At 42.1% G+C, this 16,739-nt stretch overlaps 1 protein-coding gene across 2 annotated transcripts in view; it reads right to left on the bottom strand.

Annotated features, from left to right (window-relative positions):
* tafa5a (TAFA chemokine like family member 5a) overlaps positions 1–16,739 on the bottom strand; it is a 116,305-nt gene that overhangs the window by 72,227 nt on the left and 27,339 nt on the right. Inside the window, exon 1 of one of the 2 annotated variants that reach the window (XM_077593593.1) lies at positions 3,828–4,366. The exons of the other annotated variant lie outside the window; for it this stretch is intronic. Within the exon in view, the coding sequence (XP_077449719.1) occupies positions 3,828–3,918 (91 nt within the window). The 5' untranslated portion in view covers positions 3,919–4,366. Of the gene's footprint in view, positions 1–3,827; positions 4,367–16,739 lie in introns of those variants that run through there. 2 annotated transcript variants of the gene reach the window in all.

The raw sequence follows: 16,739 nt of genomic DNA, 5'->3' as shown, positions 1-16,739 counted from the left end.
TGTCTGCTCATATATCAAGATTTGTATCGTATCTCAAGATAAATATTTGCCCGAAATTTGACTCATATCTCGAATTGCTCGTATGTCGGGCCACTCGTATGTCGAGGTACCACTGTACTGCTTGGACTGCTGGGATTTGTACGTGAAACTTTACGAGGAAGCGGAAGGGCGGGAATGAAGCGAACAAGGTCGATGCCTTCTTCCCGACATGGCGGCTCGTGCTAGCCGACGAGTCAAAATCGAGAGGCACCGTGGCTCCTCGACAGCCAGCGTGTCATTAGCGTCAACCGCGCCTCCCTGCCCTCCGTCATCTTTTATTGTCCCAGCGTGCTGCCAAAACACAATCAATAGGACTTTAGGAAAACAGGGTGCAATAGCGCACACTTTTTTACTGTCCCACAATCAATACGGCAAGTGAAATACAGAGCCGTGAGAGTATCTCGGAGAATCCGTCCAGGCTGGGGCGGAGGGATCCCCTCGACACGCCACACAAAGCGGTCATTTGAAGCTTTGATTACCTTGAAAACACTACCACGGGTCTCTCCCGAGTTGCGGATTGATTAATCGAATCACATTCATTAACAAGCGCTTTAAGTGATGAATCAATTAAGGGATTGATTCCTGCATTTTGCCCTTTATGGATTCCGAGCGATATCGTTCATTAGACCACCAGTGACGGATCTGACATCACATTTGTCAAAAGGGAAGGCCTCCAGGATGCTTCTGCATGCTAAAGGAGTGTTACTGCGGCATTAAATACAAGCACATTATCTTTCCGTCTCCGGAGCATGCTACTGCGCTTCAAAGCGGAGAGCTATAAAATCCTTTTTTTTCCCCTTTTCTAAAGATGAATAATAGATGCCGAAAACGGGAAGAACGACTTAATGACTGACGCTGCTCCTGCTCAAACATTTTTGAGTCGTAATGCTTCAGTTAGCTCTTGACTAAAAATGAGTACTTTTATCCTGCACTGAAAGTAAGCATTCTGCATGGTTGATTAGGTGAATCATTGATAGCCTTGTGAAATGTCTGTCAAAGCAACGTCAGAAAATCAGTTATTGGAGCACTACTTTCAACACAAACTATCAATCTTGACACGTAATGAACACCTAGCATTCAGAACCAACAGCTTGAATATAATATACAGTGGTACTTTGACATACGAGTGGCCCGACATACGAGCAATTCGAGATACAAGTAAAATTTCCGGCAAATATTTATCTCTAGTGCTATTAAACCACTTGTTATTTGTTACTTTGTTAATCGATGGCGGATTAGAACAAATAAATTTTTTTTCCAATCCAATATCCTGTTTTCGGTGTTTTTTCAGAGGTTTGGAACAAATTCCTTTGTTTTTAGTTCATTTCAATGGGAAACGTTCGTTTGAGTTACGAGAAAATCGGCATACGAGCTCATTCCCGGAACGAATTAAGCTTGTATCTCGAGTTACCACTGTATTATCAATAGGAATCTAATTTGCTCTTTACTCACTGGGTTTAATGAAAAAAACTCTGCAGCACACCTGGGCCAGACTACTTTCTCAACTCCATTTTAGCAAAAAAGCCCCAAAGCAGCTCCACACTTCAAAGCGAGGTATTTTATTAGAAATGGTATCTGCTCCAATGAGAAGTTGACTACGAGTTCAGCATCTTCAATCCTAACGGCCACGTCATGCTACCTCATACAACTCCACTGGAAGAAAAAAACACCGACAGTCTACGTGACATCTGCAGGCATTGATCCTAAAAACCACAAGTTAACTGTGATGGTCCAGTCTATTCATATGGCTGAGACCTGGCAACCCACATCCGTTTTGGATTTAGCACATAGGCAGAAAAGCAATAGCCTGTGACGTCTCCCGAGAGGAAAAACTGGGAAAAATGAGAGTGGAAAGATGCCTAAGGTCACCAAAATGACCACATTTACCTGGTGATCGTTAAAAGCTCAAGAATGCGTGACTGCAGACTTGTGGTCTTAAGATGAAAACAACAAATCAGTAAAACACTTTTGTTGAACTTGGTAGCAGGGCTAACTCACTTGACTTCATAAGGCATGACATCACTCCCATTTTAAAACCTAGCAACTTTTGTTTTTCATGAAAACAGTAGGAGATTTAACACTATCATCTTATGCGAACCCATGCCAGGATTAATGGAAAACCTCTTCCCTCTATTGCCATGAGACAAATAACATACCACTGACAACTTCTATGACCTTATCTCCATTGCTTGAATTATTGAAGTAGAAAATGTGAGCGGGTCATTGTTAGATAAGCTGACAAAGTCACTTTGCAATTAGCTTGGTCGTATTGCACCAGTTTTTGTGAGCTATAAAAATATCTTTGTCATAGAGACTTTGCCCTGAAGATGTCTAAACGTGTCAGTCCAAAGTCTCTATGACAACTTCCTGTGTTTCACAAATATATAGACTCACTTTCTGTCGTTCTGAGAGAGTTGCAGTGAACAGACTGTGCGTTCACAGCCATTCGAGCTCTCCCCATCCTGCAGTCTGGTAATAAACGTATTTCCTTCAAATTGGTCTCATTCTTTCTGTGCCTGCTCCTGTAGCTGTTTTACAGACCCAACAGTCATAATTCAAACAATCATCCATGTTCAGCTTCTCCTGAACCTAGCCAAGCCTGGTCTAAAAACCTGCTTTTAAAACAAGTGTCAGCAATTATTCCAGGCCGAAAAACAACCATGAATGAATGCCTTCCGTTAAGTTTGCCTCTCTCGGTTGGTTCCAATAGCATTTGTTTTTGACCTTGGTCATTGTTTGTGAAAACAGAGCTTCTTAAGCAAGCCTTAAGTACTAAGGCATAGCGCACCACTAGACTGTGACAAACTATTCCGTGTCAGGCTTGAAAAAAGCCACATCTCACACGGCATGACAGTAGTGAAGGTCAACACATAGAGCCAACAATGCTGATGAGTCCAAGGATGCTTCCTCACATTACAAGTGCCTAGAGCAACATGTTTGTCATCCTATGAAGTGACCACACGATGGTCTGACTGACCCCAGCCATGTCACGATACATTAAAATGTTAAAGAGGGAGGAAGGCGAGGGAAGGAGGGTTTTTGGAGGCCGTTCTGCCTGCACAAAAGCCTTAAACTCCACTTGATCTTCCATTTTGGCTCTTGCCTGTGCTTGGATAGTCTCCAACCCGGGAAGCTACTGAGCGCCTGACGTGAATATTAGCTCGGGGGACAAGAAGACCCTAAGGCACGTCGAAGACGGGTTTGCTTTGAGCTCTTCAAATGAGAACATTAAATGCTTTGTGATTGCTGCCGAGTTCACCGAGCACAGCAACCAAAAGCTTAAAAGGTACTCACATGCTGGGTGGATTAGTTCACTTTGCACCATATGTGAGAGAAGGCCTTTTATTTTGAAATGGAAAGCAATAGAAAACATGAAATCAATCTGAGCCACAGTTATCTGTGTCAACGGTGATGATGGATTTTGAAAGCCAGTGATGACGGCAATAATCTTAATTGCAATTCAACCTGGTTGGAGCATCAAAAGGGCGGACAACAGACGGACGGTAGTGTGGCTTGACCTCCGTGTTACCCTAAAGCTAGACTACAGTGCCATCTATTGAGAAGGCTTAAAACAAAGCAGTCCATCACTGTTTACTTGCGTGGTTTTAAGCCAGTGTTGGACTTGTTTATTCTAAAAACATGCATGTGATTTAAAAAAATAAATAAAAGAAAGAAACGAAAAGAAAAAACAATTCCACGATCCGAATTTTGTCGCACCTCGCCTGCCGATACTTTGAGTGTTTGAACTTCACGGGGCAAATGTGGAAGGGGGGGGGGGGCAGGATTACCTTCTTTGAGTAGACGAGAGTGGATGAGGAGGATGAGGAAGCAGCAGATAGCGGCTCCGGTCAGTGCCCACGCAACTCGGAGCAGCTGCATCCTGGCGTAAAAGGGACGGCGATGATGGCAGAGCGAGAGCGAGGGCGACGGAGAGGGTGTAAGGGGTGGGAGTAGAGGGGTTTAGGGGAGCTCCTTAACTCAAAAAAAGCACACTCTCTTGCAATACAGGATTCATGGCTCGTTTCACCAAACCAAAATCAATCCAAAGCGTTAGTCCAAGTCAGGTGGTTAAAAGCAAAGCGTGCGCACGCTGGCTTCAGTGCGTTACAGCGACTCCCCGACGGGCTGGGTGCCCATCGCCGTTGACTTCTCCCAGCGAGCCGGATCTGATGGGATCCACGGGTGAGTGTCCTTTAGGTTTGGCTGCGTGGATGGATGCGCGTGGTTCTCCAAAGCGCCAGAAGATGCCCGCCGCCGCTCTCCACTGCATGTTAGGCGAGCGTCACTACCAAGTCCCCACTCTCTGCCCCTCGTCTCTCTCTTTCTCCGATTCCTCCTCCTTCCTTTCCTCCCTACGTCCCTCCCTCACTCTCACAACTCCCTCCCTTCGTCTCTCCCCTCCTCCTCCTCCTCCTCCTCTCTCCAGGCAGTCCGATGCGACTTATTTAGGCGCGATAAGTATGCCTGTCAGAAGCATCTCCTCAATAAACACCATGCCTGATAAATACTTGGGCAATCCCAACAGTGGCTTGCTTATATGACAGCATTTCCCCCACAGCTTAGACTGCCAAAACACAAATGTACTCAAGGAGTCTCTCAAGCCTGCGCTACAGTAGAGCAATATTGTCCGCCTCATAACATGACCATCGCTGCATTTCATTGGTACCTCGACATACGAGCATTTTGAGATACGAGTACAATTTTGAGCGGATATTTATCTTGAGATACGAGACACATTTTGATATACGAGCAGACAGCAGACGTGAGATGCTGCTCATAAGAATATCATGGCCACTATCTTTCTCCCCGCAACTCCCTCGTATAATGTCTCTGGTCGCAACTCCCTCTTTGTAATGTCTCTGCGAGCACTGGGCGGAGCGGTGCATTTTTTCAGTGTTTTTCCCCCCCGTTAGTCAGTGCGAATGGTGTTTATACTACTTCTCGTTGGCAAGTGGTCGTGCGTTATCCTATTGTTAGGACATTTGTGTGCATCATTTTGGAAATTATTTTGAAGGGAATACAAAAGCAAACAACCTTCGATAGGTTGCATCTGAAAGTCAGGGTGGAGGCGGGGCAAATAGAGCCAACCCGGGAGAAGAAAGGTATCAAAATTTAAAACAAAATTAGAATTAAGTTTAGTGTAAGGTTAGATTAAACTTATTTTTGAGTGTAACTCCAAGTTCATTTAAATTTGTTTATGTTAGCAATCACTCAATTGGTGTTCAGTCTGAAAGTAGAATTCGAGCTCGTAATTGTACTCAGGGCTTCCAACAGTGCTTTTTAAGGCTGGCGGGTCGCCAGGCTATTCTTTTAATTGATCGAAAACATGGTGGAACATCAATGGGCTGGGGGGGAACCGTGGTACGGCAAGATACATTTTAACCGTTCAGCATGGTCAAAACAATCCATTTTTTTTCTATCCGTATGCTCCAAACAGTCCATACTTTTTTGTATGAACACTTTTATCCTGTCCAAAATCAGAATGCTCAGTATTTGAATTAATTGAACATATAATTCATTAAATATACACAATTCAACCCACTTTACAGCCCATTTGCTCCGTAATCCAGGACCGGGAAACCAGGACATTTGATTTCATACGTACAATTGTACACTATTTTTGTATTAAAAACCCAATTGACATAATTTCCCGCATCTCCACATTGCTAAAGCCGCTGGGAACTGGCAACAAGCACGATAAATGATCATTGCTCTGTTCATGATCCAAAATGATTCATCGCCAAGTGAAACCAATTGCATACGTAGCCCAAACTGTCATCATATTACAACTACATATTCCTAAAAAGCATTCAAAGAATGCAGTGAAAGGCGCGTGACTGGAGGAATGGATGTAGATCAACGCATCCAATGGCGGCAAACAATAGCTTGCATAATCCCGCCCCTGCAGAGCCCAACAAATGCAATTGTTTCCACATATTTATATCCGTGCACGCTGTTTAAAGCTAGAACAGAAGATGAAAATATGCAGCAACAACAAAAACCTTTGTAGGTCAGCCACTTTCCCACAATTCTCACACGATCGGGCGTTCACTTGAAACCCACTTGCGTGCTTTTCTAATTGAGGCAGATGACAAGTGATAACGGCACTCACACCACAAAATTGAGCATATAAACCCTCCCCCTGCAGCGTCTAGCACTAATTAGCTGATAACAGTCGCTGCTATCAAGTGCCAAACTGCACGCTTTCCACGCCGATGCCAATTCAGCCGCGCTCCCCTTAACGAGGGACTGGTGACGAGTCTGGAGTTTTGACCTGGACAAGGATTTGGGGTGGGAATTCTGTGCATGTCAAACAGCATCATATGGACTGAGCATATGCTACCACACACTCACCGCAGCGGCTAAATATAGTACAGTGGTACCTCGAGATACGAGCTGAATTCATTCCGGGACTGAATTTTTTTTGATTTGTTCTAATTCGCCATCTATTAACAAAGTAACACATAACTAGTGGTTTACTATTACTAAAATGTGTTTAATAGTACTAAAATTACACGGATTTCGCAGGGGGGTGGGGGGGACGGACATAGAGAGGGGGCGGGGTTTTTTGCATGGCAACGCGCTCGTAACATAACAAACAAATTTAAATGAACTTGGATTACGATGCAGACACACTCAGAAATAAGTTTTATCGAACCTTACACTAAACTTAATTCAAATTTTGTTTGACATTTTGATACCTTTCTTCTCCCGGGTTGGCTCTTTTTGCCCCGCCTCCACCCTGACTTTCAGATGCAACCTATCGAGGGTTATTTACTTTTGTATTCCCTTCCAAATATTCCCAAAATGATGCACACAAATGTCCTCACAATAGAATAACGCACGACCACTTGCCAACGAGTAGTATATACTCCTCTCGTATTAGCGATCGCTCCGCCATGCGCACTGACTATCGGGAAAAAAACACTGAAAAAATGCAACGCTCCGCCCAGTGCTCGCAGAGACATTACAAAGAGGGAGTTGCGACCGGAGAGACATTACACGAGGGAGTTGCGACCCGAAAGACTGTGCCCAAGATGTTGTTATGAGCAGCCTCTCGCGTCCGCTGTCTGCTCGTATATCAAAATTTGTCTCGTATCTCAAGATAAATATTTGCCCGAAATTTTACTCGTATCTCAAATTGCTCGAATATCGGGGCACTCGTATGTCAAGGTACCACTGTACAATGATTAAAAGTCATTAAAGTTTGGAGCCAATAAGCCAACTTGACATACTTAGACACCCGTTTTGACATGCAGCGTGCAGCATGCAGGAAAAAAATAAAAAGGGGGCTAAAATCCCTCCCTCCCGCCATCTTGTTACAGCGATTCAAAGCGACACCAGCAGTTTGTGTAAATGAGAGGAAATATTTATAACACGCCTTTGCCAACACCTTGCGGCAATTAGGCTTCCTCTGTTAAGTTATTCATCAACGTGCAGATTGTCATCACCGCTGGCTTCAGTCAGCACTGTTTCAAAGATGAAAATTGAAGCTAGTGCCTGCATTTGGCTGCAGAAACACCGGAAAGAGATAACAAATGATCCATATTATTAAATTTTTTATCTGGCAGAAGTACACTATAAGGTCTCGTAACGACTGATAACCTTGCAGTACATTAAAATTGTTTACAGAGGGATGTGTGAGAATAATCTTAAAATCTGAAACTTTTTGATTTTGGGTTCCACCTGTTCATTTCAGGCCAATGACAACGACATACAACAACAACACTAAAAACAAAACAACAACACTAAAATGACGCATACGAAAAACAATCGAGGCCTTTTTGAATGGCCTACATTTGAAAAATATCTGCCCTAATAGATGCCATGTCCTTTTTAGCTTTTATTTTATACAGAGATACGTTTTGGAACAGTACGCCCCCTACACCGCTTAATGAATTAATAAAAAGGTTATACTCGTCCCTCCTACTTGTGATTGTCTCCCGCTTCTCCCGCCACTACATGACACCCCCGTACAGTTCGCCCGGAGAGGCGTTCCGCACTTCGTCCTTTCGCAGGTCACTGGCCGTGCGCCAGGAGTAGCCCATGCCAATAAAAGCCTTGAGTAATGGCCTAAAACCACTACATTCACCGTGTTTCCCATTATTTCGCATGGCCAATAAATCTGCAACAGGGCTTAATCAGATGGAAATACCTGGAACATAAGGCAAATACAGGGGTACCTCAACATACGAGTGCCCCGACATACGAGCAATTTGAGATACGAGTAAAATTTCGGGCAAATATTTATCTTGAGATACGAGACAAATTTTGTCATACGAGCAGACAGTGGACGCGAGATGCTGCTCATAAGAACATCATGGCCAATGGCTCTCTCCCCGCAACTCCCTCTTTGTAATGTCTCTGCGAGCACTGGGCGGAGCATTGCATTTTTTCAGTGTTTTTTTGCCCCGTTAATCAGTGCGAATGGCGTATATACTACTTCTCCTTGGCAAGTGGTCGTGCAATTTTGAGGACATTTGTGTGCATCATTTTGGGAATATTTTGAAGGGAATACAAACTCAAACAACCCTCGATATTGATTGAAAGTCAGTGTGGAGGCGGGGCAAAAAGAGCCAACCCGGGAGAAGAAAGTTATCAGAATGTCAAACAAAATTAGAATTAAGTTTAGTGTTAGGTTCGATTAAACTTATTTTTGAGTGTGTCTGCATCGTAATCCAAGTTCATTTAAATTTGTTTATGTTATGTTACGAGGGTGTTGCCGTGGAAAAAGCCCCCCTCTCTCTGGCCGTCTCTCTCTCTCCCCACCTTCGAAATCCATATAATTTTAGTTCTATTAAACACATTTTAGTATACTATTAAACCACTAGTTATTTGATATGTTGTTAATAGATGGCGAATTAGAACAAATAATAATGTTTACCAATCCAATATCCTGTTTTTGGTGTTTTTTCAGAGGGTTGGAACAAATTAGTTTTTAGTTCATTTCAATGGGAAACGTTCGTTTGATTTACGAGAAAATCGACATACGAGCCCAGTCCCGGAACGAATTAAGCCCGTATCTCGAGGTACCACTGTATCCAAGAAGGTGCTTGACGCAAATGTTCCAACAATGTAATCAGAGGTAAAAGTTGACACGCCCCCCCCCCCAGGGAAGCATGGTGCCGTTCGGCCAGGCAAAGAAGAAACATTTTGTGAACTCCGAAAAAACTCGTTTCCAAATCGAATAAAAGGGATAATTGAATGAATATTTCATAATTTGGCTATGTCAGAGAAAGACCGCAGACACTCTAGAGAGAGCGCGTACATAACATTGTTTGAACTAAACAACGGCTTTGCCGCAATATGTTTTGGAACTTCGGTGAGCGGGGGAAAATATGCGGTCAGCATCTGCGAGTCCATAACTTAACTTCTTTTACGACAACATAAAGATTTTAAAGCCGATATATAGCTGTAAAATCCTTTTCCGTCAGAAAGGCGCATTGATTAGATTTGTTTTCCCTTTCGCCATATTTGCTGGCATTGTGTTCTCAAAACTAATCAGCAGGAAAGTAAACAAAGTATTTTCTGACCACCAGTGTTGTGTCTACCGAAAAACATGGGAAGAACAATGTTTCAAAACTGTTCCAACTTCTGCCTTCTCCAAGATTGATTTGACATTTCCAATAGTTGGAATAATGACAGTTACAGATCTCAATTACTCTTCGTAGTAAAAACTTGCGGTCAGACTTATTTTTTAAGGTATTTTCAAGTACAGTGGTACCTCGACATACGAGTGGCCCAACATATGAGCAATTTGAGATACGAGTCAAATTTCGGGCAAATATTTATCTTGAGATAGGAGACAAATTTTGATATACGAGCAGACAGCGGACGCGAGATGCTGCTCATAAGAACATCATGGCTACTCTCTCTCTCTCCCCTTAACTCCCTCGTGTAATGTCTCTGGTCGCAACTCCCTCTTTGTAATGTCTCTGCGAGCACTGGGCGGAGCGTTACATTTTTTCACAGTTTTTCCCGTTAGTCAGTGCGGATGGCGTATATAATACTTCTCATTGGCAAGTGTTCGTGCGTTATCCTATTGTGAAGACATTTGTGTGCATCATTTTGGGAATATTTTGAAGGGAATACAAAAGCAAACATCCCTCGATAGGTTGCATCTGAAAGTCAGGGTGGAGGCGGGGCAAAAAGAGCCAACCCAGGAGAAGAAAGGTATCAAAATGTAAAACAAAATTAGAATTAAGTTTAGTGTAAGGTTAGATTAAATTTATTTTTGAGTGTGTCTGCATCGTAATCCAAGTTCGTTTAAATTTGTTTATGTTATGTTACGAGCGTGTTGCAGTGCAAAAAGTTCCCCCGCCCGTCTAATTTTAGTACTATTAAACACATTTTAGTACTATTAAACCACTACTTATTTGATATGTTGTTAATAGATGGCGAATTAGAACAAATAATAATGTTTTCCAATCCATTATCCTGTTTTTGGTGTTTTTTCAGAGGGTTGGAACAAATTAATTAGTTTTCAGTTCATTTCCATGGGAAGCGTTCATTTGAGTTACAAGAAAATCGACATACGAGCTCAGTCCCGGAACGAATTAAGCTCGTATCTCGAGGTACCACTGTAAATTGACTCAGCTTGGGTTTGTTTGAAAATGACACATGTGGAACATAAAAGATGCCCCCCATTTTTTGAACGACTGAGAAAAAGTATGAGCTACTTGTGACGGTTGTCACATTCAATAGCAAAATCAAACATGCCAACTTGTCCAAGCTTCTCAGCAATCTCAAGTAACTAAGTAGTTATTTGATTGACAAGACGCAATCCACTACGTACGCTCTCGTGGTCTCTTAAGCTTTCCTGACAAGTTTCTAATCTTCTGCACCAAGTGATGACTGACGTGTGAGCCATTAAAGCAACTCCTCTCCATATCGCACATCTCTATGCGTTGCCTAGCCAAGCCTTTAATCTCTCTCGTTTCGCTTCCATCGGAAACTTTTCTCGAGCTACGCCACGAATCTACGGAAAATGTCTCATACTTTGCATTCGAATGCATTTATTTTCCCAGACCGCACAGGATGGTTCTCATGTAACGAAGTCCGCCTTTTAATGCCTCGGCGATTCATCACACTCTTAATTTGAAATACGTGCAGGATTCATTTGTACACCGCCCGCCACAGCCTGCTCATTTTAATTGGAATCAGTGTCACTTACATTGACTTGAGAAACAAAGTTCATCTATCGTTAATTATTTGCCAACCATAAACACGTAGAGCCGAGCCGCACACATTTGGCGGCGTACATTACATTGGGTCTCATTACAGGAAATGAAATATATTTAGCTCCAAAACAACAAGTGGCGGATTCATCCCTCTGGAGTCTGTCGCTAAGCTACTTACATTTCCTGTCGTCTACAGAAGGGAAAGAAAACACCCTCGCGCGCACCCCGCGGCTTCCTTCGCACTTTGTGTGCATTTGCCGCATCGTCATCCATCACGCCCTCAGCGCTGAGGCCTCACCTGCCGTGATTAGTTACCGGGAAAGTGCTACGGTGCAACAAAAGAATTAGTGCACTCCATCGCTTCTGAACGCCAATTCGTCTCTAACTTCCTTTTCAACCCGCCCGCAAACGCTGTAACGTATGGAGCGCCATTTGCCAAAAAGCACTTGGCCTAAAAAGATTGTACAAATTCATCTCATCAAAAGACACAAGTAATTGCCGGGAGAATATTAATGGACGTTGTTTGCACTGTAAGCAAGTCGAATGTACAAGAAAAGAAGCCAACAAGTAATGGATCACCGTTTTTCCGTTTTCTTTTGTGGCAAGTTGGTTGGAAATATAATTCTTGCTTCATTTCTCAGTAGCACTTTTGTGTCATTTGACAAAGATGATTGACATTACTCGTAAAAAAACAAGGTCAATCACCACATGAATGAATTGAATTGTATGGAATGCTTTTACTGTCATTATACAAGTAGAATGAGATTTGAAGCTTCACCATGAAGGGCATAAAGAACTCATCAATAAATAAAAATAATGAATAAATCATCAATAAATAGGTCATAAATAATGAATGAAAGTACTCAACCTAATACGTAGTCAACAATATAAATAAGTAGTCAACATAGATAAGTAGTCAACATGAATAAGTGGTCACATAAATAAGTACTGCAATGTTCCCTCTAAGCTGCACCCGTGCACATTTGCGCACTACTCTCGTCTTCTCCGCGCAGCAGCAATCATATGGCGCGCAAAAAATAAAATCCAAACTTTTTTTTCCTCTCTTTCCTCATGATGGCTCCGTTCATGCGGCAGCCAGTGGCAGAAGCTCTGTCCGCTCTTATGTTTTTCATGTTTTACAGCCCTTCTATCTTTTTTTAAATTACATTTTAATATTTCTTAATACATTACTTTTTACTTTACTGTGCAAATAGAAGAACAAGCGGCGAAATCAGGTGAGAACTGTCTAAATCTGCTGTGTGTGTGGTCGTGTGCATGCGTGCGTGCGTGTGTCTAGTATGTGTGTCTTCAACCTACACAATGGACTACAGTAAATGGAAATTAGCCCTCGACTACAATCTTACATATATATGTTCATTAACATGAATATAAATATGTTCATTAATATGTGCTATCCCTTATTAAATAAATCAAAGCAAAATCATGGAAAAATATTGCATATAAATGGAAACTTGACTATCTCAAGTGACACGTTCAGCAGAAAAGTCATTTGAACGAGAATGAGAAGTGAGAAGGACAGAAGTGTTAGGTTCAATTAAACTTATTTTTGAGTGTGTCTGCATCGTAATCCAAGTTCATTTAAATTTGTTTATGTTATGTTACGATAGCGTTGCAGTGCAAAAAGCCCCCCTCTCTCTCGCCGTCTCTATCTCTCCCCCCTTCAAAATCCGTACAATTTTAGTACTATTAAACCCAGTATTAAACCACTAGTAACAAATAAAACATTTTTTTCTATCCAATATACTGTTTTTGGCGTTTTTTCAGAGGGTTGGAACGAATTAATTTGTTTTTAGTTCATTTCAATGGGAAACGTTCGTTTGAGTTACGAGTAAATCGACATAAGAGCTCAGTCCTAGAACGAATTAAGGTCGTATCTCGAGGTACCACTGTAAATTGACTCAGCATGGGTTTGTTTGAAAATGACATGTGCGGAACACAAAAGATGCCCCTCATTTTTTGAATGACTGAGAAAAAAAGAGTTATTTGTGCCGGTTGTCGCATTCAATAGCAAAATCAAACATGCCAACAAGTCACACACAAAATGAAAAGGAAGCGACTACAAATCCACAGGAAGTAACCACAATCTACCCAAAATTGCATTAAAACCATCAGCAATATTCAATAATACACTGGAGTTTATTGAATATCATGGAACCATTCCCACTTCTTTGTTCAAATATGGAAGACACCCACATATTGCCCCACTTCATCAAAGTCATGACCTTGGAGACTTGGCATTATGAAAAACCCTGTTATGCTTTCAATGCGAGTGAAGCGGAAGACATCTGACTCATCACTATTGATCACTTTATGCAACGAGGGTGTCAAATTAAATCTGTTAGTCGGAAATTAAAAATCAATACGGTGACAAAATTAAATGAATTACAGCTTCTATCCGACTTTGGAATCAACAGAGAAACACACCGGGGCCAAAACATCAGTCTTTTTGAATACGAGGCGGAAAAAAAATATGGAAATGAGAGAAGAAAGGTGACACGCTAATAGAAGCAATAACATCTCCCATTTCATCTCTACTGATTGGCAAGTCTTGGTATATTTAGAATTGCTGTTGGTTTAATGTGATATACAGTAATCCCTCGAATATTGTGGTTAATGTAGACCAGACATGGCTGCAATAAATGAAAAGGAGCACTGAAAGTCAGTGTGGAGGCGGGGCAAAAAGAGCCAACCCAGCCGGGAGAAGAAAGGTATCAAAATGTCAATCAAAATTAGAATTAAGTTTAGTGTTAGGTTCAATTAAACTTATTTTTGAGTAACAAAACAAAGAAAACAAACACATTTAAATGAACTTGGATTACGATACAGACACACTCAAAAATAAGTTTAATCGAACCTAACACTGAACTTAATTCTCATTTTGTTTGACATTTTGATACCTTTCTTCTCATGGGTTGGCTCTATTTGCCCCGCCTCCATACTGACTTTCAGTCAATATCGAGGGTTGTTCGAGTTTGTATTCCCTTCAAAATATTCTGAAAATGATGCACACAAATGTCCTCACAATAGGATAAAGCACGACCACTTGCCAACGAGAAGTAGTATATATAATTCTCCTATTAGCGATCGCCTCGCCATTCGCACTGACTAACGGGAAAAAACACTGAAAAAATACAACGCTCCGCCCAGTGCACGCAGAGACATTACAAAGAGGGAGTTGCGACCAGAGACACATTACACGAGGGAGTTGCGTATGAGCAGCCTCCTGCGTCCGCTGTCTGCTCGTATATCACAATTTGTCTTGTATCTCAAGATAAATATTTGCCCGAAATTTTACTCGTATCTCGAATTTCTCGTATGTCGGACCACTCGTATGTGGAGGTACCATTGTACAGTAAATTGGATTTTGCATATTCGGATTGGAGTTCAGTGTCCTACCAACTGATTCTTAAAAGGTCTGAGCTAACGTACACCTTGGACGGTACAATTCCCAGCCGTCATTTACAGTAGAAATGACATATCGGCTATAAATCAACCTTAAGCGTGACATACTCAAACGCCAACTCTTGTGTGTAATGTCTGTATTGACCCTGTAGTTGTGCCCTTGGTGGCACATTGTGCATGCAGATATATTGATCAAAATGTCACTTTGTTAAACCGCGTGGTCATATTAATAAGCTCGGGAGCTAATGTGAAGAAAGGCTTTGGGGGGAGGGAATAAAACTTGGAGTCACTTGATTCTGTGGCCTCTCTATTGTGACAGCAGGTGACAATATTGTTGGATAGCAACACGGTCAGGAAAAAGGTAGAGCGTAATAAAAAGAAAAGAGCACTCTCCTCTAGATTGCCTTAACCTTGAGTCACCCTGGCACGCTTGTATTCATCTACTAAAGGGGGGAAAAAGGAGAGAGCCGTAAAGAAATGTGATCATTAGATGGAGGGCATGTTGGCCTGCAAGAGACAGCGGGAGAGTGGAGAGAAAGAACAAGGCATGGAGGTCACATGTGGAAAGGCAAATTTATTGTCTCGCAGGACTCGGAGGAAAGCAGTTGGAGTGACGTGAAGGGCGAGAGGATTTTCAGTTATTTTCTGTTTTTTTGGGGGGGTGGAGGGGCTATGGGGGCGTTAGTAGACCGTCAAACACTAACACTGTCACCACAGGACGCTGATGGGCACATTATTGGATCCTTGCAGTAGCCCTTTGCTCACTCGCAGTTCGTCATTGTGGACATGTGGCCTCGACTATTGGAATTGTTTGCTAGGGGTGGTGTGCGTTTGTAGGTGGGGGGTTTTGAGGGGTGGTTGTTATATAGCCAGCTCCAGCTCAGTATTCAATTGTGACATCAAATCTAATAAGAGTGTGTTGTGTTCTGTAAGGCTTGATGGAGACTGCTGTCAGTGATCTATCTTTATATAGACTGCTTTATGAACATATGGGAATTGTGCAATTTAATTATCGCTTTAGTGGATAGTAGGCTGTTTTGCTTCTTTGACATCGGCGAATAGGTTTGCAGGCTTAGAATGAAGTCCTTTTTCTACAATTCAACGCATTTGCACCTGAAAGTAGACGTCCAATTTGTTTGGACATTCGAAATGGCAGCCAATGGGTTCATATCAACTCAAATCTACTGATTATGGCAGTGACAAACTACAGTGGTACCTCGACATACGAGCACCCCGACATACGAGTATTTCGAGATACGAGTAAAATTTTGAGCGAATAATTATCTCGAGATACGAGACAAATTTCGAGATACGAGAAAGCCAGGTGGCCAAGACATGAGGGGGCCCCCATGCTGCAAGCTAGCACACATTTAACTACTAGTTATGTGTTACTTTGTTAATAGATGGCGAATTAGAAGAAATTAAACATTTTTTTCCAATCCAGTATCCTATTTTTGGTGTTTTTTCAGAGGGTTGGAACGGATTAATTTGTTTTTAGTTCATTTCAATGGGAAACGTTCGTTGGAGTTACGAGAAAATCGACATACGAGCTCAGTCCCGGAACGAATTAAGCTCATATCTCGAGGTACCACTGTATATCCAAATGTTATTTTACCCCTAAAAACTCAAGTCAGGTTGCATGTATGTCATTGTTGTATTAAAGAGGAGTGTGAGAATGAACTACGGTGTATTTTTGACCGCTGTGGATGCTGCTGCACTGCTGCTAAAAGCTCAAAATATACAGAGGGAGATAAAAGCTAATTCCAACTAGGCTTTGTCTCTTGATACTGCAAAAATGTGACTCCAGGCCCCAAGATCGTCAGCAACAGAGATTTGCTTGCAGCATCTTCATACAAAAAGTCACTAATGGCATTGGTAAAAAAAAAAACACTTTCCTTTTTTAACACTTTTAAATGGATTTTGCGGAGGAATATTGACATCAAATGCCATCGGAAGTTAATATTTCCACAACCCAAGCGTTCGGGATTGTCTGGCGTGTGTCAAAAAGGTGCCTTGCGTTTGATATATGGCACAAAGAGGGCGCCAAAAAAGCTAACTGACAAGCCGGGATGAGAAGGCGTTGCAAAACCTTCAAGT

This window comes from Stigmatopora argus, chromosome 23 (genome assembly GCF_051989625.1).
Source record: "Stigmatopora argus isolate UIUO_Sarg chromosome 23, RoL_Sarg_1.0, whole genome shotgun sequence".
Lineage (NCBI taxonomy): Eukaryota > Metazoa > Chordata > Actinopteri > Syngnathiformes > Syngnathidae > Stigmatopora > Stigmatopora argus.
Note: the sequence above shows the minus strand (reverse complement) of the source record. Positions and strands in the feature narration are given on the sequence as shown.